The sequence below is a fragment of the Brassica napus genome, chromosome A9 (assembly GCF_020379485.1).
Source record: "Brassica napus cultivar Da-Ae chromosome A9, Da-Ae, whole genome shotgun sequence".
NCBI lineage: Eukaryota > Viridiplantae > Streptophyta > Magnoliopsida > Brassicales > Brassicaceae > Brassica > Brassica napus.
In genome coordinates, this window is record NC_063442.1 from 12,735,820 (window position 1) to 12,758,200 (window position 22,381).

A 22,381-nucleotide genomic window follows, 5' to 3' on the forward strand; every position below is an offset into this window, starting at 1 on the left:
CCCAGAAAAAAAAAGATTTTGTTTTTATCAAGCTGTGACTACTTTTTTGTTTGAATTATCTTAGCTTTTTTTTTTAACAATGTAACAAAGATGATTTATTTTACCTATAATTTTTTATAGCCAAAAATCATACCCTTGAAATAATAAAAAATTGGTGGCTTACAATAAAATTAGGAGTGGGCACGGATAAAATACTACCATAATTTTTAATATTTTTTATTTCTTAATATTTTACAGATATCTAATTTTGTGATTGTTTTATTTAGAAAAATACAGATATCCGATCTTTTAGATATCCAGAAATTTTACAAATTATTTACAAATATTTACGGATATTTCGTTCACTTTGTTCAATACAAGTAGATTTAGAAAAAAAAACTATAAAAATTTATTTAAAAATATCTTTAACATAATATAAAATAAAAAGTAAAGATTAGTGAAACTATATGTTCTATAAATTCTAAAATTAGTTATAAAAATTTTATTTTAGAAAAAATGTAGTTTTATAAAGATTTTCTATTCCTTTCTTAGTTTAATACTTTTAAAATAATTTTATAAATAAAAATGATAGAATTATATGTAAAAATAATTATAAGATAAAATTATACATTGAAAATTGTATATTTAATTGTAAATATACATCTATTTGTATAAAAGTCAGAGCGGAGCGGATTTTCGATTCCAAAGAGTTTAGTGTTTATGATTTGCTTCATTTTCAACGATACTGATTTTTAATATTTGTCTTGTTATGAATATTTACGAATGTCCTAATTTTTTGGATTGAATAACAATCAAATAAAAATTAATGGATAGAATGCCCAACCCTAGATAAAATAAGGTTGGAGAAATTACTTGTTTTCCATTTTCATGGTACCACTTTTCATTTTTACCACCACTAAGGAGATATTTTCAAAAATATCTTCTTCATTCAAAAGACTCTTATACCTTTGTTATTTATATATATATATATAATAAATTATTATTTAAATAAGAAAAATAAAAAATAAAAAAATAAAAATAAAAAATAAAGTAAATTTTTTTTTATGTTTTCGAATTATTGTTTTTCAAATTCGAACTTTTTTCTAAATTTTTTTTTTTGAAATTTGTTTTTCGAATTTTTTTTATTTTTTTTCAAATTTCTTTTTGAAAAACGAAAATTATGTTTGAAACTATTTTTTAAAAATTTTATATATATTTTTAAGCATTTATTTATATATTTATTATAATCCTAAATTTCACATTCCAAAAACTCTATCCACCCTCAACTCTAAACTCTAAGTCTAGATTTGTTAATCATAAGAGTATAATTGTCTTTTACCTTTCATTAAAAACAAAGGTAAAATTAGTTAGTGTAAACACGAAAAGTGGCATTATGAATGTGGTATTTGTGGCAATTTCCCAATAAGGTTTTGGGATTACTTATCATGTTTTGGTTGGGCACATATATATATAAGTCAATGGATCTAAGTCAAGAAATATATTTGTAAAGACAATTAGAAAAACAATAACGTATGAAAACAGTTAAGGAGACGATAAATTGAAAGCTTAAGTTCTTAGTTTAGTAAGATAGACGATAGCTGTTTTGAACCAAACAGAAAAAAAAAGAGAGTAAAACCTCGGTAGGCGACGATGCCCACGTGTCTGCTCCTCACCGTCTGGTTCCTTTTGTGTATCCCCGGTTCACTTCACATGGTTGGAGCTCAAAATCAAATCGGAGCCACTACTCATCCCGACGACGGTCTTTCCTCTGTAGTTGAACACATTTAAATAATTAATAACAAGTTATTTGGTTTGAATAAACTGATAGTTGTTAACAACAGAGAAAGCTTTGAACTCCATCTTCGCGGCTTGGAAGATCCGGGCGTCAAGGGCATGGAACACGAGCGGTGAATTGTGCTCCGGGGCAGCCATCGATGACAACATCTTCATCGACGACAAAGCCTACAACCCTTTTATCAAATGTGACTGCACATTCAACAGCTCCACATTCTGCCGCATCACGGCCCTGTACAGTACAATCTCTCTTTCTCTTTCTTTTTTTTAATCTCTGTGAATTAACCCACTGAATCTTTACCATACTGTTGTTCTTACTTCCACAGCAAGGTTTATGCGTTAGATGTTGTAGGACCTATACCTCCACAGCTCTGGACTTTGATATACCTCAGCAATCTGTATAGACTATACCTTTTTGTTTTTATTTTCTTATCATCATCAAAAAGAGTCTGTAAATGCATTCACTGTACCTCAAAATCATACGCCTCTTTCTTTCAGGAACCTAGCTCAAAATTATCTTACGGGCTCCATTTCTCCTGCTATTGGAAATTTGACTCGAATGGAATGGCTGTAAGGCTGTTGACTGAATGAAACGTTCCTCTTCTTTTTCCAAATCTGTCTTTCTTGTATCTCACGCTCCAACTGTTTCTCAACTACCGTAGGACTTTGGTGTCAATGCCTTATCTGGCCCATTTCATATCATCCAAATAAAATTACATCAATATATAATTACTCAATCTCCCAAATATCACACGTCAGACAATTCCATTAATACAAGAGCAATTCCACTAATACACGTGTATTCTTAAACCAAATTATTGGTTTACTTTGGTTAAGATCTTATCAGTGTTGGTTTCAGATTGATCGATCCATGCTTCATGGTTGACCACCCACTTCTTTGTACCAGATCGATCGATCCGTTTTTGCTCTTGAAACAGGATCGATCAATCTCCTCATGTTCCGCACTTCTTCTTCTTCTTCAAATCATTACTAAAATCTCTTGAAATCCCTGTAAAACTTCACCAAAGTCTTCCAAATCGTCCAAACACCTCCCTGAAAACATAGATAGAAGACTCCGAAAAGCCTAAAACTATTAAAAACCTTTTAAGACGTAGTAACAACCAAGATATATCAGTAGACATCAAATGCATTTTTTTCTCTCTGGTGATGATTGTTTGTGTGGTTTCTAGATTTTAGATTTTGGTTTTTGGTTTTTAGTTTTTGGTTTTTGAATTTTAGATTTTGCAGTAGATTTTGGTTTTTTGAAAAACATGAATGGTGACTTTAAATTTTGTTTTTTAGTTTTTGGTTTTGGCTTTTAAAGCAATAAAATGAAAAAAAATTATTAATAGTAAAATATTTAATCTGGACATAGTAAATATAAAATATCCTTATCAAAACACACATAAGCTTATTTTAAAATAAATAAACAGCAGACACAAAAAAATATTATTATGTTTTAAACATAAACTTGAAAATTTAATTCGATGTGTAGAATTTAACTCTATATGCAATAATTTTATGTAAAATTTTAGAATTAAATAATTATTGATAAATAATATTTACAAATTTAAATTAAAAATTAACAAAAATTAACAATATTTCTACAATTGCGGCAAATATAAGTCTACACATATGGTATAATACATAATCATAGTTATATTTTATGAATAAAGTAAAATTTAATTATATTTTAAAAACAATGGCAAAAAATAAATTTTAAAATATTTTACATTAATATTAATAGAAAATATTTTAAAACACAGAAGTAATTAAAGTGTGACAAAATATTATGCTTTAGTTAACAACTTTAATTAATGACATTTTTGTAAAATACAACTTTAATTAATATTAATTTTATATAAAATGTATGGTACAAAATATTGATTAAACATTAATAAATTAACTTATCCTATAAAATTTTAATTGTTTCTATAAGTAGTGAAGATATAACTCCAATTGCTTAGAAAAGTGATGTTGTTTTACGTTTATTTTGTGGGTTGCAGAATGATAAGTGTATGTCTTATATACTACAATTTTATCTAAAATTAATAATATTTTTTTAAAAAATACTTTTATGGTTTCTGCTCGTGAGAAACCAAGAAAAAAGTGATTTTGGTTTCTAAGTAGAAAAAGGTAAAATGAACCAGAAACTAGTTTCCCTAGAAAATAGGAAAACTACTTTGTCAAAATCATGATCGGTTAAAAAATAGATTCTAGAAAATCAAAAACCAAAAACTACTTTAAAAACTACAAACAATCAACCTCAGCTCTCTTAGATCGAACGTCCCTACCGAATAAAAAGGGACAAAGAAAGTGAAGAGAGAGAGCAATGCTTGTGTTAACAACTTAACATGAAACACTAGAAAAAGAAGAAAACAGAGAGTGAAAAATAAAGAGAGAGACAAAGAAGAGCTTGGACAAAGCAAGATGTTTAACAAAACTTTTTATAACTTATTCCATTTAGTTCTAATTTTGACATAGTATTTGTGCAGCAATCTTGTTGCTAACAACTTCACCTTGAATGGTCTTGACAAGAGGTGACTTTATTAAATATGTTCATGTTGATCTGAAATTCAAATTTCAGTCTTACATTTTAGATCTGTTTTCAATTTGTTAAAAGGGTTTTCGCAAGACTGAAGTGTCTGCAGAAGAACTTTCCCTGCAACCGAGGCAAAGGAATCTGTAAGTGTGACAAATAGGTATCATTGTTTTGGACTATGCTTGTCTTTACTGTTTGGAAAACAAAATATTTGCTTAAGGGTTTCTCTATTGTCTGGTGACTAGATTCTGAGTTTTTGATCAACTGCGGAGGACCACAAATACGGTCCTTAAGCGGAGCAGTATTTGAGAGGGACGACGTGCAGGGCCGTGCCTGACATTTGGCAGGCTAGAAGCAAGAAAAAAAAATTTGAACCAGAACTGCTATACCCATGATGCGAACCCAGGGCACCCAACAAGTGAAACTCAAATAATAGCATCTTTAACCATTTCTGCTACCTAATCTTCATGAGAATTGGCCCCCAAACTTGTTTTATACCGATCGGCCCTCAAGCAAATGCTTGATGGGCTTGTATCCAGGCCCGGCCCTGACGACGTGGATCATGGATCAACTTCATTTTACGTGAGTGATGTTGAGAGATGGGCAGTCAGTAGCGTAGGAATTTATTACGGGAGTAGCAATATTGTACGGATTAACAACACTTTGGATTCAGAGCTTTTTCAGTCAGCAAGACATTCTTCATCTTCCCTTAGGTATTATGGGTTGGGGCTCGGAAATGGAGGCTACACCGTAACACTTCAGTTTGCTGAAATAGTCAACATTGGCCTTTACTCTTGGAAAGGTTTAGGAACAAGACGTTTTGACATTTATGTCCAGGTCTGCTCTACAGCTCTAGAAATTAACTTGTTGGTGTAATAATCCTCTTCCTGAATTCTGAGACGTAGCTCCGTTTTTATAGGGAAGACTTGTTGAAAAGGATTTTGATATAAGCAGAACATCCGGTGACACTACTCTCCGAGCAGTTAACATGGAATATAAAACAAATGTATCAGAAATTTATCTTGAAATTCATCTTTTCTGGGCTGGCAAAGGATCACTTAATGTTCCTATTATGGGTAATTATGGACCACTTATATCGGCCGTCAGTGCAAAACAAGGTATCACAACAACTGACATGTTCTTTTTTCTATCTCCTCCCTGGTGCAGTGGTGCTTAAGTGTTACATGTTGTCATTGTTCAGATTTTACACCAACTGTGGACAACAAGCCACCGTCGACAAAGCAAAACACTAGAACTGGTACTGTTTCGGGTGTTATTGTTGGCCTAGGATACTGGCAAACTCTTTTCTTTTTTTTTTCTATCTCCTCCCTGGTGCCTAAGTGTTACATGTTGTCTTTGTTCAGACTTTACACCAACTGTGGACAGCAGGCCACCATCAAAGCAAAATAATAGGACTGGTACTGTTGCGGGTGTTATTGTTGGCCTCGGACTTTTAGGCCTCTTCGCTGGTGCGGTTATCTTTATCATCCGAAAAAGCAGTAAGGCTTACACAGATGATGAAGGTAGTGATAACAGCACAAGAAAGGCTTTGAGCTTTAATATCATCTTTCAAATGGGTTCATACTTTTATTGTTGCAGAGCTTCTAAATATGGACGTAAAGCCTTACACTTTTACTTACTCTGAGCTTAAAAGCGCCACTCAAGATTTTGATCCTGCAAACAAGCTTGGAGAGGGAGGCTTTGGGTCTGTTTATAAGGTAATGCTAAAACCAACAAAATGGATAACATATACATGCAGGGGCGATCCTACATTATGGGGTCCATAAACAATTTAGTAATGCTTTTTGTAAAATTTTTTTTACAAATACGAAGACTTTTTCTATGTAATTTTTTTTTTAAAATTTGGGGTCATATGTCAATGCTTCATTTGGCTATACCCAGAACCACCTAGGTGTTTTGGTGATGATTTTAACACATGCAACAGGGAACCCTGAATGATGGAAGAGAAATCGCGGTGAAAGTGTCGTCTGTTGGATCCCGACAAGGGAAGGGACAATTTGTTGCAGAAATCATAGCAATTTCTGCCGTTATGCACCGCAACCTAGTAAAACTTTACGGGTGCTGCTTTGAAAGACATCATCGTTTGCTGGTATATGAGTATCTACCAAATGGAAGCCTCGATTACGCACTATTTGGTAATGAACATAAACATAAATATGAATTATTTTAATCTTTGTTTCTACAAGGCTCAGTTATTCATTATTTGGATGCTGCAGGAGGTGATAAGACTTTACATCTTGATTGGTCAACACGTTTTGAGATATGCATGGGAGTAGCCAGAGGTTTAGCCTACCTCCACGAGGAGGCGAGTGTTCGCATAGTACACAGAGATGTGAAGGCCGGCAACATTTTGCTTGACTTTAATCTTCTCCCAAAAGTTTCTGATTTTGGGCTTGCAAGGCTATACGATGACAAGAAAACCCACATAAGTACCCGAGTGGCAGGGACCATGTAAGCAGCATTCCAGACCCTCAACTTTTTCTTCCTTGCAGCATTATTATATACATTATGGTATTATTTATAACACACGTGTCGTTTTGTACGAAATGCAAGTGGATATCTTAGAGTATGCCATGCGTGGGCATTTAACGGAGAAAACAGATGTGTATGCCTTTGGTATTGTGGCTCTTGAGCTGGTGAGTGGAAGGAAAAACTCTGATGTGAACTTAGGAAATGAGAAAAAATATCTTCTTGAATGGGTACGTCCTTTCTTGTTTCTCAAAAGTTGATTGTAAATGTTATCATCCAAAAGATTATATAATCTATCAATGAACCAACAACGTGAATCAACTTTAAAAGAAAACTCAAGAGCAAAAAACGAATTGACACAACTATTATTTTAGGGTTTGCATATTGATTATGTAAATTAATGAATTTACAATACCTAAACACTTAAGACACTTTTAAAATTAACACTATCAATTATGGGTGTATACAGGCATGGAATCTACACGAGAATAGCCGTGAAGTTGAACTAGTTGATCATAAGCTGACTTAATTCAATATGGAAGAAGTGAAACGCATGATAGGCATTGCTCTGCTGTGCACATATTCATCTCATTCCTTGAGACCATCGATGTCAAGAGTGGTGGCTATGCTTACAGGAGATGTTGAGGTCAGTGATGTAACCTCCAAGCTAGGTTACCTAACCGACATGAGATTTGATGAGACCTCAAACTCCTCTTTCAGCACCTTTCAAACTATAGACACGGGCGCTTCTACGTCCTACTCCACAGGCTTTGTGGCACCCAAAGACAGCGACCATAAACCAATGCTTGGAGTCAAGATCAATGCGGGAAGATGACACTATATCCTAATCTATCATAGCTATATATATATATATACCTGTGTATGTGACTACATAAGGATCACTGTTTCTGCTATGGTTGGAGAAACATACTTCAGTTTGATTCAATAACGTTTAAAGCACTTTATGATGACTTTGTCCACTACCACTGGTGAAACTGAATAATGTAAGTTTATATCTATAGATCAAATAACTGAGTCTTTCCACTGGTGAAACTTAATAATGTAAGTTTATATCTATAGATCGAATAACTGATCTCTTTTACGTTACTTCCAATTTCCAAAGATCATATACATCATCATGCGTTTGATCAATTTTGTAGTTTGCTAGACTATCAGTACAAAATATGAAAATTCTAATGTATAATAACACGACAAGATGATTTATAAGACTAATTGTCAGAGCTCTCTCTCAAAAAAATCAATGGAGAAAATAAAGAAGAGAGGATTTGGTGTCTCAGCAAGTTTCACAGCTCCTATATTAACGTTAACACTATGCATGCATGATCCTTACACATCTTATTAGGATTTCAAGGCAATACATATTCAGTTATAAAACTGGTTCAAGCTGAAGTAGTTCTCATTAAACTGGCCTACTCCGTTTCTATGTACATCGGTTGGGCCCTCAACCGCTGGTGGGTCCGGCTGCCAGTAGTCGGACACCGTACTGAGGTGAGTCACGGACCGGTGAGCCGTGGGTTGGAGGTTGGTTGTGGGGTGGTGATCAAGGGAAAACCGTGTTGGCTGGTCAGAGGGAACCCATGCTGTTGAATTTGACAGAAGAGAGAGAGCACCATCAAGATCTTGGGAAGCACCCATGCTTGAAGAGATTGTGACCTTTTCTAAAATATCCAACATAAAACAACCATCATCAAAATCATGAACAAATATACTTGAGCCAAAGATCAATATATAAACGAAGAGAAAGAAATGAACAAACCTTTACTGAACAACTCAGCTCTAATCTTTGCAGATTGCTGTATTAACCCTCTAGATGGTATAGGTTTTGGATTTGGCCATAGAAATTTTTCCTCAGTCCTTGGATGGATAAGAGCAAATCTGTTCCATACAAAATCCATTTGTTGTTTCCCTTCTGCATGCACAAAATTATTATTATGATTTTAATCTAATTTTTCATGCACAAAATTATTGTGAACTTCAAACTACTAAATGCTACCAAACTCAGATTTCATCTAAGAATTAAAGAGAAATGATTGTTTTATATAATACCATATGTCCCTCCAGGATTTGGCTTGCGACGTCTTGCATTGTGATCTGAGAGACGCCTGCGACAGCTACGCTTCTTCTCATCAAACTCAGAGAGACAATGGAACCTTTGGAGACCAAAAAAAAACATAAAAGGTCATATGTTGTTTTCTTTAATGCATTAGCTAACTGATCAAAAACCACTTTACCTGCTACATTGTTGGCAGAACCGACGCTCTACGCCACTCACAACGACTTTAGGGAACTTTGAATGGTTTTCACAGATCCTGTGTTTCCGATGATAGTCTTTAGCTGACGAGAGATCGAGGTTACATCCTTCAACTTGGCAACGAGGAGTTTGTACCTTCTGAGGAACAGATTTCGTTTTCTTCACGGGAGAAGCAGAAGATGACACAAGACTCACAGGAAGTGCCGAGCCTCTGGCAGCGTTCTCCACTTCCCAAAAGTCTTCAAAGTATGTTCTCTTACCAAGCTTTAAACCAAGAACTGGATCACTAGATCCAAAGGATAGTTCAAGACTTGGAGATGTATTGATTCCTTTAGCAAACTCTTCACTGCTCCCCAACTCTTCTGATGTGAAGTTGAGTGTTCTCGCTTCAGGTGATGAGGAGCTAATGGAAGTTGACTTTGAGCTTTTAGAGAAAGCATGAGCTAGACCTGAATTACCACCATACGCAGCTGTAGTAAAGCTACAATCAAACTCATCGGTTTCCCAATCCATTGGTCGTAGCTTTCTTGGAATTTCAGCTGATGATGTACCAAAAGATATTAAATTTTCCCAATCACACTGCGCATTACACTCCATTTAGACACTGACCACCAAGATCTGAAAGAATCACAAATTCTCATTAGAAACTAACTAGCAAATGCACGAAAATGCGTTTACAATATATAGTAATAATTAGTATTTCAAAACTTGGAACTTTTGGTTACAAGAATAGTCAACCTTAACTCTTTTGCTTGTCAAAGCTAGTTTATGAAAGAGCATAATTTTTGGTCTACTTTATTTAACTCTGTTACAAACTAAACCATGACAACTCGAGTCCAACCTAAAAGCAGAGCAAGAAGAAAAAAAATAAAAAGGATAAAATAGATTTTCCTAAGAATGATTTTCCCATTAAAATGCGAATTATGAGCTGTCTTATTTAAGGTTTCCAAGGTTCTCTATTACAAAAGTCTCGGATGTTTTTAGCTTAAGTTCTCTGAATTGCTCAATATCTTTCATCCTCTCCTCGAGAAATAAGAGAGATTTGTTGTCTGATCAATAAGTAAACGAAAAATACTAAACACAGATCTCTAAGAAGCTTTCCCACTCTCTAGCTCTTCCACGACATAACCATAATCTTCTAACAGCAAATCAACTTGTAAAGTCAAAGAGAAATAAAACACACATAAAACTTCAACCTGCAAAAAAGTACTCTTTACCTAGGAGAAGTTCAACAGATCACATAAACACTAACATACCTTAAACACACACACTTGTGGATCTCTTCGTAACGTGACAACAGAGGAAGCAGAAATATTATTTTCTGTATTTTTTATTTTGGGTGCGTAAGAGTTTTTCTATCACAAGGTCATCCACATCTATAACAACAACAACAACAAAAGATACCCTCATCACAAAAACTTTTTGCTCACCAATAATTCACATTCATTGAGTTTGTGGGGGCACAATCCTTCAAGATGTAGGACCCTCCTTTACCATTTCATTATCAAAACCCTTTCACAGATGCGGATTAACTACTCAAAAGCTGTCAAAATCACCCTTTTAAAATTACAATCCGTAACATGTGTCTCTACTACTTAAATTACATGACATTCCTTGCAAGGTTTTTTGATTCCTAAGATCTATAGGGCTAATTGAAAAGAGTAACAATTCTTGTTGAGAAAGTGGGGTAGGTTTATATATTCAACAATAGATGCAAAACAATGGTAAATTTTTTTTACTCAACCATCCCTATCTTTTATGATGCTATAAGTAGAAAAAAGAATAATGGAAATAGAAAATGAAGAGTGAGATAAAGTTGATGTCTCACCATTTATGGTAAAGAAGTTTTTCTCCAATTTTATAACAACTTTTTGTTTTAATATTTGTTTTAAGCTAAGTAAATAACAAATCTGTACTTTAAGCTATAAGAACAAGAAATTAATCTAAGCAAAAGATGGGTTACCTGCTGATTAGAGAATTAGGGAAGGATCTCGTCGTCAATAGAGTAAAACTTCCATTTCTTGCTTGACAAAACAATGAGCATTAGAGAGAAGAAGCAGAGATAGAGAGAGAAAGAGTGAGGAGAGAGAGAGATAAAAAAGAGTGAGAGCATGTGGTGTGTGCAAGTTGGGAGATGGGAAGGAGTCAAACTGCTTTCATCACCTTCAACTTTTTTGGACGATTCCTTCATTGTCGAGGAAAAAGCAAAATTTTACTTATAAAAAACCTTTATGTTATATATTAAAAAGCAATTTGATAGTTAAACAAGCATGTGGACTTGGTAGATATCAAAGAGCGTCGAAATCAAGAATAACCCATGATTCCCCTTCTTAAAACTGATTTTCTTAATCTTATATTAAAATGCAAATGATTCGATACACCCTTTTAAGGTTAAGTTCTTGGGTTAGTAAATTGATATATACTAATAAGTTTGTTTTTAAAACATTTTATCATAGGAATGGAAACGTTGGTTAGAGTTATCATTGTACTGGAAGACAAGCCACTCATCAGGTATGGCTCAATTATATTATAATCCCCTTGTATTTTTTGTTTATTTAAAATTGTCTCCTGAAGCACTGATTAATGCTCATTTAGTTGGTTAAATACTGTTAAAAAAAGTTGATTAAATATTTAAATTAACAGATTTGCTTCCAACCATAGCATCGTAAATTAAGAAGGTCTATTCAATCTATAATTTGAAGCTATTTATTTTTATTGAGTTTTTAGATGAATTAGAGATTTTAAAATAATTTTTTTTAAACCACTTTAAAATTTCATCTAAAATCATGAAACTAAAATTTTTATTTTAACTAAGAAACTTCATCCAAATATTCTAAATTGCTAAAAATTTCTAAAACTCACAAATTAACATATTATCAACAACATTAATTTTTAGACTATTGTATAAATTATTAAATTTAATAACACTAAATTTTAAATGAGGTTTTTTTAAAATCATATTTAAGTAACTGTGGATTTATCATTCTTATACAAATCAGGTAAATCTCTTAGCTGAATACACTTTCTAAACTGATATTGATTTCGCAAATTTAACCATAAAAAACTATATTTAGAAGTTGGATGGTTAATCTGGAAATTTTCTTGATCATTTCAAAGTATAATATATTATGTCAGAAATTTACTAGAGTGTAGGTTGTTTAATGCACCCAAAAATGAATGTTTAAACTCTTGAAATTTTGACCCAAAAAAAAAAACTCTTGAAATAAATCTAGTTGAGCAAGTATTCATAACCGACGGAAGTTGTTGTTAGGGAACTTGTGAACTAATCAAACTTGTTAGATTGCATGATTAGGATTCTAAATTCAATGGAAGTTAGTAGGGTTTAGTTTTGCGGAAGTAGACTAAACTATTTGCGTTTTTTGGGTTCAAAAACGGCTTTAAATCATATTCTTTGTCTAATGTTCATTCTTGATTCGCATTTTAATCCATAAATTTGATTTTCAACATCGTTTACTTTCTGTCTTTTACATTTGTCTCAACTGAAACCATAAAACAAACTCTTTTCATTCTAGCTTGATTCTACTCTCGTAGGTTCATAGTGTAACATTGGTCTCTGAGGAATTCGATCCTTAAAGCCTTAAAACTTATTAGCAATACTCTTTATATTTTTTTTAAAAACCAAATCAACTATATATACAAACTATACAAATTCCATTTTTAATAAAGTTATTTAGTCAAATCATATGTTTTATTCATGTCCACCGTTTATTTGTCTTCCATGAAGTATTTGTTCTCAGTTCGTAAAACATCTCTAGGATTATCTATACTATTATTTATGAAATGATTTTGCTTACTTGTCATATTCTCCATAATTTTAGGATAAATCATTAATCAAATTAATTTATATTAAGCATCTCCAACCCACCTCTATTTCTAACTCTATAATAGCATTTAGAGGTAAAACTACTCCAACCCATCTCTATTTTTGCCTCTAAAATAGAGATTGCTATTTTCTCCTCTATTTATAGAGGAAGAAATAGCATTCCTCTATATTTTGCTCTATATGTAGAGATTTCTATTTTAAAGAAATACATTGGAGTAAAACCCATCTCTATTATAGAGTTCCTCTATTTTAGAAGTAAAAATAGAGAAATACATTGGAGATGGTCTTATAAAGTTATTTTAACATATATCTATTTATAAGAATATTTAAGATAATATTGACAAATTCTACCGATATATATATACTATTAGTTAATAAATAATTTAAGTATAAATACATATTTAACATGATATTTGGGCTTATTATCATAATATTTGGGGTTATTAGTTAATAAATATATACTAACAAAATATATTAGCAATTTCGACTGATAATATTATAATTATATTTATTTTATAAATTTTGCTTACTTGTCATCTTCTCCATAATTTTAGGATAAATCATTAATCTAATTAATTTATATTATAAAGTTATTTTAACATATATCTATTTATCATAATATTTAAGATAATATTGACAAATTCTACCGATATATATATATATATATATATAGTATATACTATTATTTAAAATATAATTTAAGTATAAATACATATTTAACATGATATTTGGGGTTATTATCAAAATATTTGGGGTTATTAATTAATAAACATATACTAACAAAATATATTAGCAAATTCGACTGATAATATCATAATTATATTTATTTTATGATTTTAATGGGTAATATTATAGCCATATTTTGTAATTCTTATTGGAAATATTGATCTAAATTCAGATTATTATAATATTAATATTATAATTAGCTTTATATTATATTTAATTTATTATTTTAATGGTTAATATTATAGTCAGATTGTCTGATTTTTATTAGAAATATTGATCTAAATAAATATTATTTCAATATTGAATTTAATATTAAATTTAAAGCATTATTGAAATATGTGTCGTAGACTATAAATTGAATACTTATGCTAAATAATTTATATATTTTGAATATAAATAATCATATTCCAATATAATAATTTATATTTATACATGACAAACATCAAATTAGTTATAAATCCAAAATATTACCAATATTCAAAAATAATACATTTAACCAAAATAGTAAAGAATATATTTTAAAATTAATTTAAAATATTAAAAATATGGAAGCATGAAAAACTAGGATAAAATATTAAATAACATAAAAATAAAAGTCAATTGGGCCAAAATACAAGAAAATGCAAAATTAGGTATATGCCATGAACAAAATTAATTGAGCCTAATAATGAATAGTGGTGAAGTAAATATACATATCTGCCCTTTTGCAAATGTCAGAGATAAGTATCGTTATAGCCCACTAGGATCTCTAGGGTGTATTTCGTAGATTTTATATCGATAAGGATACGCAAATCTAAAATATCTTCACCTACGAATTGTATAATCTTTTAGAGCATACATCACAAATTGATTTGATAAGGGCATAAGTGTTTTTATAATTTGCAGAACAGTACTTAACAGTCTATAATGGCATTTATCTAATTACGCCTAAAGTTAAGTGTAGATAGTGCAATTTCACTAAAAATAAATCGACAAATAACAAAACATAATATATGTATAATCTAAGAAAATACAAAGGTAATATTTTCCAATTTTTTGTTTTTATTTATTTTCTCATGGTTTTAAAATTTAAATTGTTGATAATATATGATGTTTATTCACTTTTGTTATTTGTTGATAATTTATGAATTACGACTGTTTATAATGATTTTAATGTCACTCGAATTCTTTTCATTCCAAAAGTATAATAAGCGTTTTATTAAAAATTCAAGTTTTAATCTAATTTGATTATTAGTATAAAAATATTTTAATCTAAAATCAACATCCCAAAAAAAAAAAATATATATATATATATATATATATATATATTTAATACATTGATGACCAATATGGATATTGAAGTTATATAATTTATAATTTAAAGTACATCTAATTTAATAAATGGAAATTTTTCAAAAATTAAATAATAGAACTAAAATTTGTTAGGTATATATAATATATATTAGTCCGCATCTAGTTATCAAAATATTACATGAGTTGTTGGCAACATTTTGTTGAGTGAGTTTAACTCCAACCCGTCACGCCGGTCAAGGCATGTTGCAAAGTTGATTTCATCGGCTCATCTAACTGATAACCGAGAAAAACGGTTCACGTAAACCGTCTCCAATCAAACCAAAAAGGTCATCATCGTTCCCAACGAAATACAAATTTGCAACCTCAAATCTTATCACCACCATTTTTTTTCCAAACTCGAAGCTAATGGAATCCTACAAAACCCTCGAAATCGTTCGCAAGAACACCGACTCCTCCGTGTTCCACCTCATCCTCAACAGGCCGTCACAACTCAACGCCCTCTCCCTCGACTTCTTCGACGAACTCCCCGAAGCCCTATCCTCCCTCGACCAAAACCCAGACGTCTCCGTCATCATCCTCTCCGGCGCCGGAAAACACTTCTGCTCCGGCATCGACCTCGCTTCCCTCTCCTCGATCTCGACCCAAGCCTCCTCAGGCGGCGACAGAGGGCGCTCGAGCGAGGGGCTACGCCGCAGGATCAAATCGATGCAGGCGGCGATAACCGCCGTGGAAGAGTGCCGGAAGCCTGTGATCGCAGCTGTGCACGGCGCGTGTATCGGAGGGGGAGTCGATCTCGTCACGGCGTGTGACGTTAGGTATTGCTCCGAGGAGGCTTTCTTCTCGATCAAGGAGGTTGATCTAGCGATCGTCGCGGATCTCGGGACTCTCCAGCGGTTGCCGAGAATCGTCGGGCACGCGAAGGCTATGGAGTTGGCGTTGACGGCGAGGCGATTCTCGGGGAGTGAAGCGAAGGATCTTGGTCTTGTTTCTCAGGTGTTCGGATCTAAGTCGGAGCTTGATAAAGGCGTCACGATGATCGCTGAAAGTAATCTCACTTTTTTTTTTTTTTTTATTTTAGAATGAGAATTTTTAAAGTTTATAATTTTTTTTTTTCAGGAATAGCAGCGAAGTCTCCTTTAGCTGTGTCAGGGACGAAGGCTGTGTTGTTGAGAAGCAGAGAGATGAGTGTAGAACAAGGTCTTGATTATGTAGCAACTTGGAACTCGGGTATGCTTATATCGAACGATCTCAACGAAGCTGTCTCTGCGCAGATGATGAAAAGACAACCTCGTTTCTCTAAACTGTGACAAGAGTCTCTGTTGCTTTCTTCTTGTCTGCCTGGTAACAAAGCAATAAGGTCTTTATTGGAAGAAGTTTAGAAAAAAAACTATTTGTTATATAGTTTCTACAGCAGCTTGAATAATTTGATGACTTTAGTTTGGGCTTTGATTTGAGTCACTTGTCTCGATCGTTCAAATTTCCTGAAAGTTAAGATCCTTTATATCAATGGTTAAGCCTATTGAACGGTTTGATTCACATTGAGTGAAGTTGATCTTTGATTAGATTTTGATGGAAGATATATCTTACATTATGTCATTTAAGTAGATATCTCATATCGTTTAAGTAGAAATATATATTCTTACATGCTATTTTGTATAAAATAACCATCTGTATGCAAAGCCCGCCAAGAGAGTCTTCGTTTGTTCCGATGCCAACGGATAACACCTTTGGTATGATGAGTCTCCATCAGAAAAAAATTAGTTTGCCAACTGTCCCAAAGAACATCTATATTGATCCGGAAAGACTAAAGCAAAAAACAACAATTTCCCGATACATACAAACATATATTTAATACAAATATCATAAATGCTTGAAGTTTACAAGATCCGATTGAACTATTTCATCACTAAAGCCGATGTTAAAAAACTGGGAGTCCAACTTAAAGTAAGATGGAGAGAGGGGTGGTGAATCGGTCAGAGAAAAAGAGCATGTTGAGGAAGTATAAGACGATAGTGAAGACCGAGAAGCTGCCAAAACACCATCATTGGTCGGAATATTTTTTATTGCCGGAGCCACCACATCTTCAAGAAGACCTTGTTGCTGCCGGTCCTGAATAAGTAGGGGGAAAAATTCATCTTCCAGGTTTGCCGGTGTGTTTCCATCGGCTTCATAGGCCATACAATTTTGGTAGTCTGGTTTGACTAGTTTGGTTTGTTTGTGTTTTTCTTGGGTTTGAGATTTAGGATTGATTTCAAAATGGGCTTTATATTGAGCATCATTATGTATTTTGGGTTTTTTATTGGATCTATGTGTGCAATTGGATAAGAAGAAAGGATAGGTGAAGTGCAAATGGAAACCCTCGTAGGTGATGATATATGTGTTAGGGTCATCAATTGATCTCTCCACTTGTTTCTTTGCATTGCATATTGAGTTTGTGCACTTGAAATAACTCCTACACAGAGATCAGACACAGTAGTAACATTAGGCTTGTGACCAAAAGCTTAAGTATATGCTATATACAAATACGATATGCTTTGGCTGAACCATGGAAGTTTGAAATATATAGGAGTCTGAAGCAGATCATGTATATATTAAATGTACCTTGGATTGGGGCTATTTTTTATGGATTTCTGACCATACTTTCTCCATTTGTATCCATCATCACTCATTCCATTAGAGTTGTTCTTCACCTTTAATGTATACCTATCCACCTTGCTCAAAGTATTCCTTCCCAATTTTGGGAACCTTAAAATTGATAAACAAGCGTGATGAGTAAATTTATAAGTAAATAGGAGTTCTTAAAGTTGAAAAAATCTCTATTTATTTACGTTGATTCGGAGATTTGTCGGACTGGGTGGGCTAGGGGTTCAACAATGGCTAGAGCGTTTGCAATATCTTGGAGTCTTGGACCGGAGTCGAACTTTGATGAGACTAACTTGTTGATGATGGAATTTTCCGTTGGCATGAGCCTAAGATGCTGTTCTTGAGGCTGAAAGAAGAGATGTGGCTCATTAACAAAAGGCTCGTCAAGGACGCGGCTTCCATACCTTGTCTTCCACTCAGAGACATCTTTTTCTGCCATATGAGTATGGGACAAGAAAACAGATACGAGCAGCGGAGCAGGTGAAGGGATAAAGAGGAATAAAATGAGAGATTCTTGTTATTTAAAGATAAAGGTGTGTTGAATTTATATTCAAACTTTATTGACGGGTCTAGTCAATACTCAATACTAATTTACATATATAATACTAAAATGAATCGTCTCTATCTGTGTTTAGTAATTTATTTGTAATACATTTTTGAGTAAAATGAAAAGCCAATATGCCAAGTAGCAAAAATAGGAGTAGCTGGTGCTATTTATGACGTCTCTGGGATTGTAGCCAGGGATCGTTAACAAACCTTTAGCTATTCGTTGGATCCTTGAAGCAGCTTGGTACGAAGTGTCTCTTATTCAACTTTGATGAAATGCCATGTGCTGAGATCAAAGTTCAGACAAAAAATTTCTCAGTTTCACAAAAAGTGATATTTTCATATTTTCACACGTATTAAGAATGTATTTATTTATTTTTAGTTATATCTATTTAATCAGTAGTATTTGAAATAAATAAAATAATTTATAAAATCAATATAATTTGTAATCAATATCAAATTAAAAGTAATTATAAAATGCATTGAAATACTAAAACTCTTAGTTTAATAAAAGAAAATGTCAAATTAACACACACTGTGAAACATAAGAAATATATTTTATTTTTAAATTTTATTTCGAAAAGAAGAGGCAATAATGCGTTTTTGTCATTTTTGAACTTGCAACGACCTATAACACTACCATTAAGGGTATGACTGGTTTTCCCGCTACCACCCGCAAACGCAGCTTTTGCGGTTAGTAGCGGTTGCTGGCGTTTTGCAACAATCGCTCAAACCGCTCTAAACCGCTCCAAATCGCTCTAAAACTCATAAATTCAAAAGCTGGTTCCAGCTAGCGTTTGCGGTTGCGGGCGTTTGCGGGAGGATAAAAAAAAATTATTTTTTTTCCAAAACAATATAAATACAAAAGTAAAAAAATTCAATAAAAAAATTAAAGTGAAATTATAAAAATGCTAAAATATATCAATTAAATTTTAATTAATATTATAAAACTTTAAAATAAAAATATTTTCTATATTTTTAAAAAAATTAAACTATATCTTTCTAAATATAAATTTTATATTTATTATAATATTATTATTTTTGATATTTTTATAATTGTATAAAATGTAAATATTATTAATTTATTATTTAACAGCTGCTGCATTTGGTAGTTAACCAGTCATAAGTATCCCGCAAACGCACAAATTTCTAACCGCAGAACCAGTCGTACGAATCTCTTAAAACCGCTAGAAACCGCAACCATCCGCATCCGCAAACTCCCGCAACCGCAACCGCAACCGCTGCGGTTAAACCAGTCAGGCCCTAAATGGGTCATCTTATCACTAGTTTTTTAGTAGTTGTCCACACATTTTATGAATAAACCGTCATGGCTTTGTCTCCAAAAAAAAAAAAAAAAAACCCCAGTCATGGCTAAATTCGTAAAGCTTGTATTAGGTCCCATACATTAATAAATCGAGTTTTCTTGTTGCTATGTGGCTTTGACTTTGCGATGTAAATACAAAAAACTTTGTGTGACTAGGTAGCGGACATAGACAGGTTCGGTTGACTTAGTGGTTTAGGTTTTGTCGTCTCTGCTATTTGATGAATTGGTTTTGGATTTTTCCTTCTCAAATCATTGAACAAAGTCAACCATGTTGTTAACGTATATAGAGAGAGCCTATATTTCTTTGTAGAATTGTAGTTGTAATTTGGGAGCCAATTTATATTACAAAAGCGTAATAAGAGAGGTTTTAAATTCCATAAAAAATATATATATATACACAATAGAATTCATCTATGTTTTTTCTTAACATGCACTTCAATATATTTTTGATAATATTTAGTAAAATTATATCTAAAACAACACTTAAAGTTTAGTTAATGTATATACCATTAAATCTAAAAAGAATGTTTTTATAAATTAATAATTCTATAAATTAATAAAATATTATAGTTTCAAAATTATTAATTTATATTGATTTTAATTTATTGATATGTGAAGACACAATTATTGCAATCTCGACTCCATATCATATAATATGCCACCAAAAGATGTGCATAACATATAAATGATGTTGTGAAAGCTTCACTAGTCTAATAATTTGACTAAGGATTCATTAATGTTTTTAGACTATTAGTTTTCGATTTTGAGGAGCAAAATTATACAAATTAATGAAAAATTGTTTACGATAGATCTACATCATGGTGCAAGGAGTACCGTCAAACGTGGATCCAACAGAATGACTCAAATGATGTAGTTAGGCATGAATTCTCATAAAACAAGTAGTAATATTTAATATAGTTCGTAATAGTATTGTTATCGAGGGTTAGAAAAAATACACAGAAGTTATGTTTTTAACAATTCTGGGACATGATCAAAATCACTCAATTATTGTTCAACCACTGATAAAGAGTTTAACGAAATGTTGTCAAACGGCCTTCAAATAAACTTCTAGAGTTATTTGGACGATAAGTCATTTCCCTTGATATTCCCTATATATTAAAGAAGAAACATTTTTAAGTTACAACCTTGAATACTATGCTGAGGTGTCAATACCATTTTCACATCATTTATTTAAATGTCTTTAAGTTACTAGAAATACTAGGTGTGCACGGAATGAGTGACCAAAATATATTATTACTTTTAATCTACGGATATTAGAAATTCTAAAGTTATACGCATAAATATTAGATCTACTGAAATATATAGTCTTGAAATGTTTCAAATCGGAAACAAAGTTAAAGCTAGCCATAAGTTTGCTCGGGAGAATGTTTTGGTATAGAGGTTCGAGAAGAAGGGTGTGATGTTTCGATGCATTGTAGACATATTTATATTAATAACAAAACCGCAAGACGCTGGTTAATGATATAAAATCAAATCGCCGTAATTAAAGATTACCAATTTAATTTCACATAACTTGCGCTCCAAAACATTATTAAAACTTACGTTAAATTTGAAAACATAATCAAGCTTCCCTTTTATAAGACAAATTGAATAAAATCAATAAAAGTAAGATTTTTATTTGATTCCTAAAAATGAATTCATAATCTAACTTCCTTATAAGGGGGTGAGATGATTACCTAGAAAGCCAAACAACTTTTTAAAGGCAAATTCGTTTAAACTATATAAAATAAAACATAATAGACCAATTCGTTTAACAAACAGATTTTTATAGGAAAATTCATTTAAAATATATAATTTAAATTAGATAGATTTTGAGTAATATCATATTTCTATACATAAGCATAAATGATTAATTTGCCTGTAAGCTAGGTAAATAAAACATGTTACCAATTTAAGTATAATGGAGTTCATTTAGAAAGGAAAATGATGCTCTTATGCATATATTCTGTGATAAATGTATTGCTACCAATTAAAGCCAATTTGTTGCTCCTCATTTAAAAGTTAACCTTGAAAATGGATGTATTCATATACATATACATATACATATACATATAAGGAAAGCTTTTAATTTACCTCTTGACCAAGTTAGATCCCCTCATCAACTTTCGCAAATGAACGAAATTATGGTTTAAACGGAAAACTGTTATATGGCATGTTTATATTGTTAGAGATATCTTATTCAAAAATATTCCACCATGAAATAAAACTTAATATAACAAACCATACAAATATCAGCGTATGAACCAATAAATGTTTTTTCTTTAAAAAGACGAACCAAACAAATGACACAGTATAGATATTATGTTAGTTAACATTGAAAAAAAAAATGGACTCACACCCAAAAAGAAGAGAGTGCTATCACGTTAGGTATATTAAAAATGCATGGTGAGACAGAAGACAATACGTGACAAGTCTTTCGACTCTCTCTTTTGTAATCCATATATTTCTTATACAAATCAACACTTCATATCCCTCTCTCTCCATCGATCATCAAATATTTACATATAAAGAAAATAAATCACGGTTCAATAAGTCTTCCAGTCCTCTAAAGTGCGATTTCCGGCCAGTTTTCTCTTGGGCCAGTTGTTTTCCTTTTTTGGATTATTCTCCACCGTTCCTTCTGATTTGTTTTCTCCTATTACCGGTGAGTAAGCTACGGTATTATTTTAAATTATTCCCTTTTCTTGGCTGTCAATCCTCTCTCTCTTAAGTAAATCCCGCGCTTTCCTTTTAGTACCAGAAACTTTCCTTTTGGGTCTTACCTTATTGACTACACTTTCCTTTTCCCATGATGTCTCAAAAGATTTTATCGGAATTTTCCATTTTTCATAATTCCTTTACTGTCATTACGCTAGACCTTCTTCCTTTGATTGTGCCCTTGTCTGTTTGCTCCGCCGCACACAAGCT

The 22,381-nt window shown here is 32.3% G+C and overlaps 4 protein-coding genes across 5 annotated transcripts; 2 read left to right on the forward strand and 2 right to left on the reverse strand.

The window, feature by feature from the left end:
* Positions 1–1,476: 1,476 nt before the first annotated feature.
* LOC106448795 (probable LRR receptor-like serine/threonine-protein kinase At1g56140) lies at positions 1,477–6,791 on the forward strand. Its single transcript, XM_048740342.1, has 13 exons — positions 1,477–1,738; positions 1,821–2,007; positions 2,100–2,171; positions 2,272–2,343; positions 4,269–4,313; positions 4,397–4,458; positions 4,923–5,152; positions 5,235–5,433; positions 5,517–5,573; positions 5,680–5,838; positions 5,915–6,033; positions 6,261–6,471; positions 6,553–6,791. The coding sequence occupies exons 1-13, from the start codon at positions 1,630–1,632 to the stop codon at positions 6,789–6,791; spliced, it is 1,761 nt and encodes a 586-aa protein (XP_048596299.1). The 5' UTR covers positions 1,477–1,629.
* A 1,205-nt stretch (positions 6,792–7,996) lies between these two features.
* Positions 7,997–11,290, reverse strand: LOC106447058 (squamosa promoter-binding-like protein 2). 2 transcript variants are annotated; one of them, XM_048739978.1, is made up of 6 exons: positions 11,041–11,204; positions 10,334–10,453; positions 9,058–9,695; positions 8,873–8,976; positions 8,583–8,735; positions 7,997–8,484 (listed from the first exon to the last, which is right to left on the reverse strand). In XM_048739978.1, exons 3-6 carry the CDS (start codon positions 9,672–9,674, stop codon positions 8,189–8,191), a joined length of 1,170 nt encoding a protein of 389 aa, XP_048595935.1. In that variant the 5' UTR covers positions 9,675–9,695; positions 10,334–10,453; positions 11,041–11,204; the 3' UTR covers positions 7,997–8,188. The 2 variants fall into 2 exon arrangements, with proteins under 2 accessions (XP_048595935.1, XP_013744360.2); XM_013888906.3 differs by lacking the exon at positions 10,334–10,453 and having other exon boundaries at positions 11,041–11,290.
* A 3,984-nt stretch (positions 11,291–15,274) lies between these two features.
* Positions 15,275–16,476, forward strand: LOC106447057 (delta(3,5)-Delta(2,4)-dienoyl-CoA isomerase, peroxisomal). The gene is made up of 2 exons (XM_013888904.3): positions 15,275–15,985; positions 16,057–16,476. The coding sequence occupies exons 1-2, from the start codon at positions 15,346–15,348 to the stop codon at positions 16,245–16,247; spliced, it is 831 nt and encodes a 276-aa protein (XP_013744358.2). The 5' UTR covers positions 15,275–15,345; the 3' UTR covers positions 16,248–16,476.
* Positions 16,322–18,788, reverse strand: LOC106450090 (probable WRKY transcription factor 49). Its single transcript, XM_013891748.3, has 3 exons — positions 17,769–18,788; positions 17,542–17,685; positions 16,322–17,392 (listed from the first exon to the last, which is right to left on the reverse strand). The coding sequence occupies exons 1-3, from the start codon at positions 18,020–18,022 to the stop codon at positions 16,801–16,803; spliced, it is 990 nt and encodes a 329-aa protein (XP_013747202.2). The 5' UTR covers positions 18,023–18,788; the 3' UTR covers positions 16,322–16,800.
* Positions 18,789–22,381: the final 3,593 nt, after the last annotated feature.

Coding starts and splice junctions, on each gene's coding strand:
- LOC106448795 (XM_048740342.1), top strand. CDS start 1,630: ATGCCCACGTGTCTGCTCCTCACCGTCTGGTTCCTTTTGTGTATCCCC. Junction 1,739..1,820: donor CACTACTCATCCCGACGACG/GTCTTTCCTCTG, acceptor TGTTAACAACAG/AGAAAGCTTTGAACTCCATC. Junction 5,574..5,679: donor AAAGCAAAACACTAGAACTG/GTACTGTTTCGG, acceptor GTCTTTGTTCAG/ACTTTACACCAACTGTGGAC.
- LOC106447058 (XM_013888906.3), bottom strand. CDS start 9,674: ATGGAGTGTAATGCGCAGTGTGATTGGGAAAATTTAATATCTTTTGGT. Junction 8,977..9,057: donor TTCTGCCAACAATGTAGCAG/GTAAAGTGGTTT, acceptor TGGTCTCCAAAG/GTTCCATTGTCTCTCTGAGT. Junction 8,736..8,872: donor AAATCCTGGAGGGACATATG/GTATTATATAAA, acceptor TTGTGCATGCAG/AAGGGAAACAACAAATGGAT.
- LOC106447057 (XM_013888904.3), top strand. CDS start 15,346: ATGGAATCCTACAAAACCCTCGAAATCGTTCGCAAGAACACCGACTCC. Junction 15,986..16,056: donor CGTCACGATGATCGCTGAAA/GTAATCTCACTT, acceptor TTTTTTTTTCAG/GAATAGCAGCGAAGTCTCCT.
- LOC106450090 (XM_013891748.3), bottom strand. CDS start 18,022: ATGGCAGAAAAAGATGTCTCTGAGTGGAAGACAAGGTATGGAAGCCGC. Junction 17,686..17,768: donor CGACAAATCTCCGAATCAAC/GTAAATAAATAG, acceptor ATCAATTTTAAG/GTTCCCAAAATTGGGAAGGA. Junction 17,393..17,541: donor AAAAATAGCCCCAATCCAAG/GTACATTTAATA, acceptor ATCTCTGTGTAG/GAGTTATTTCAAGTGCACAA.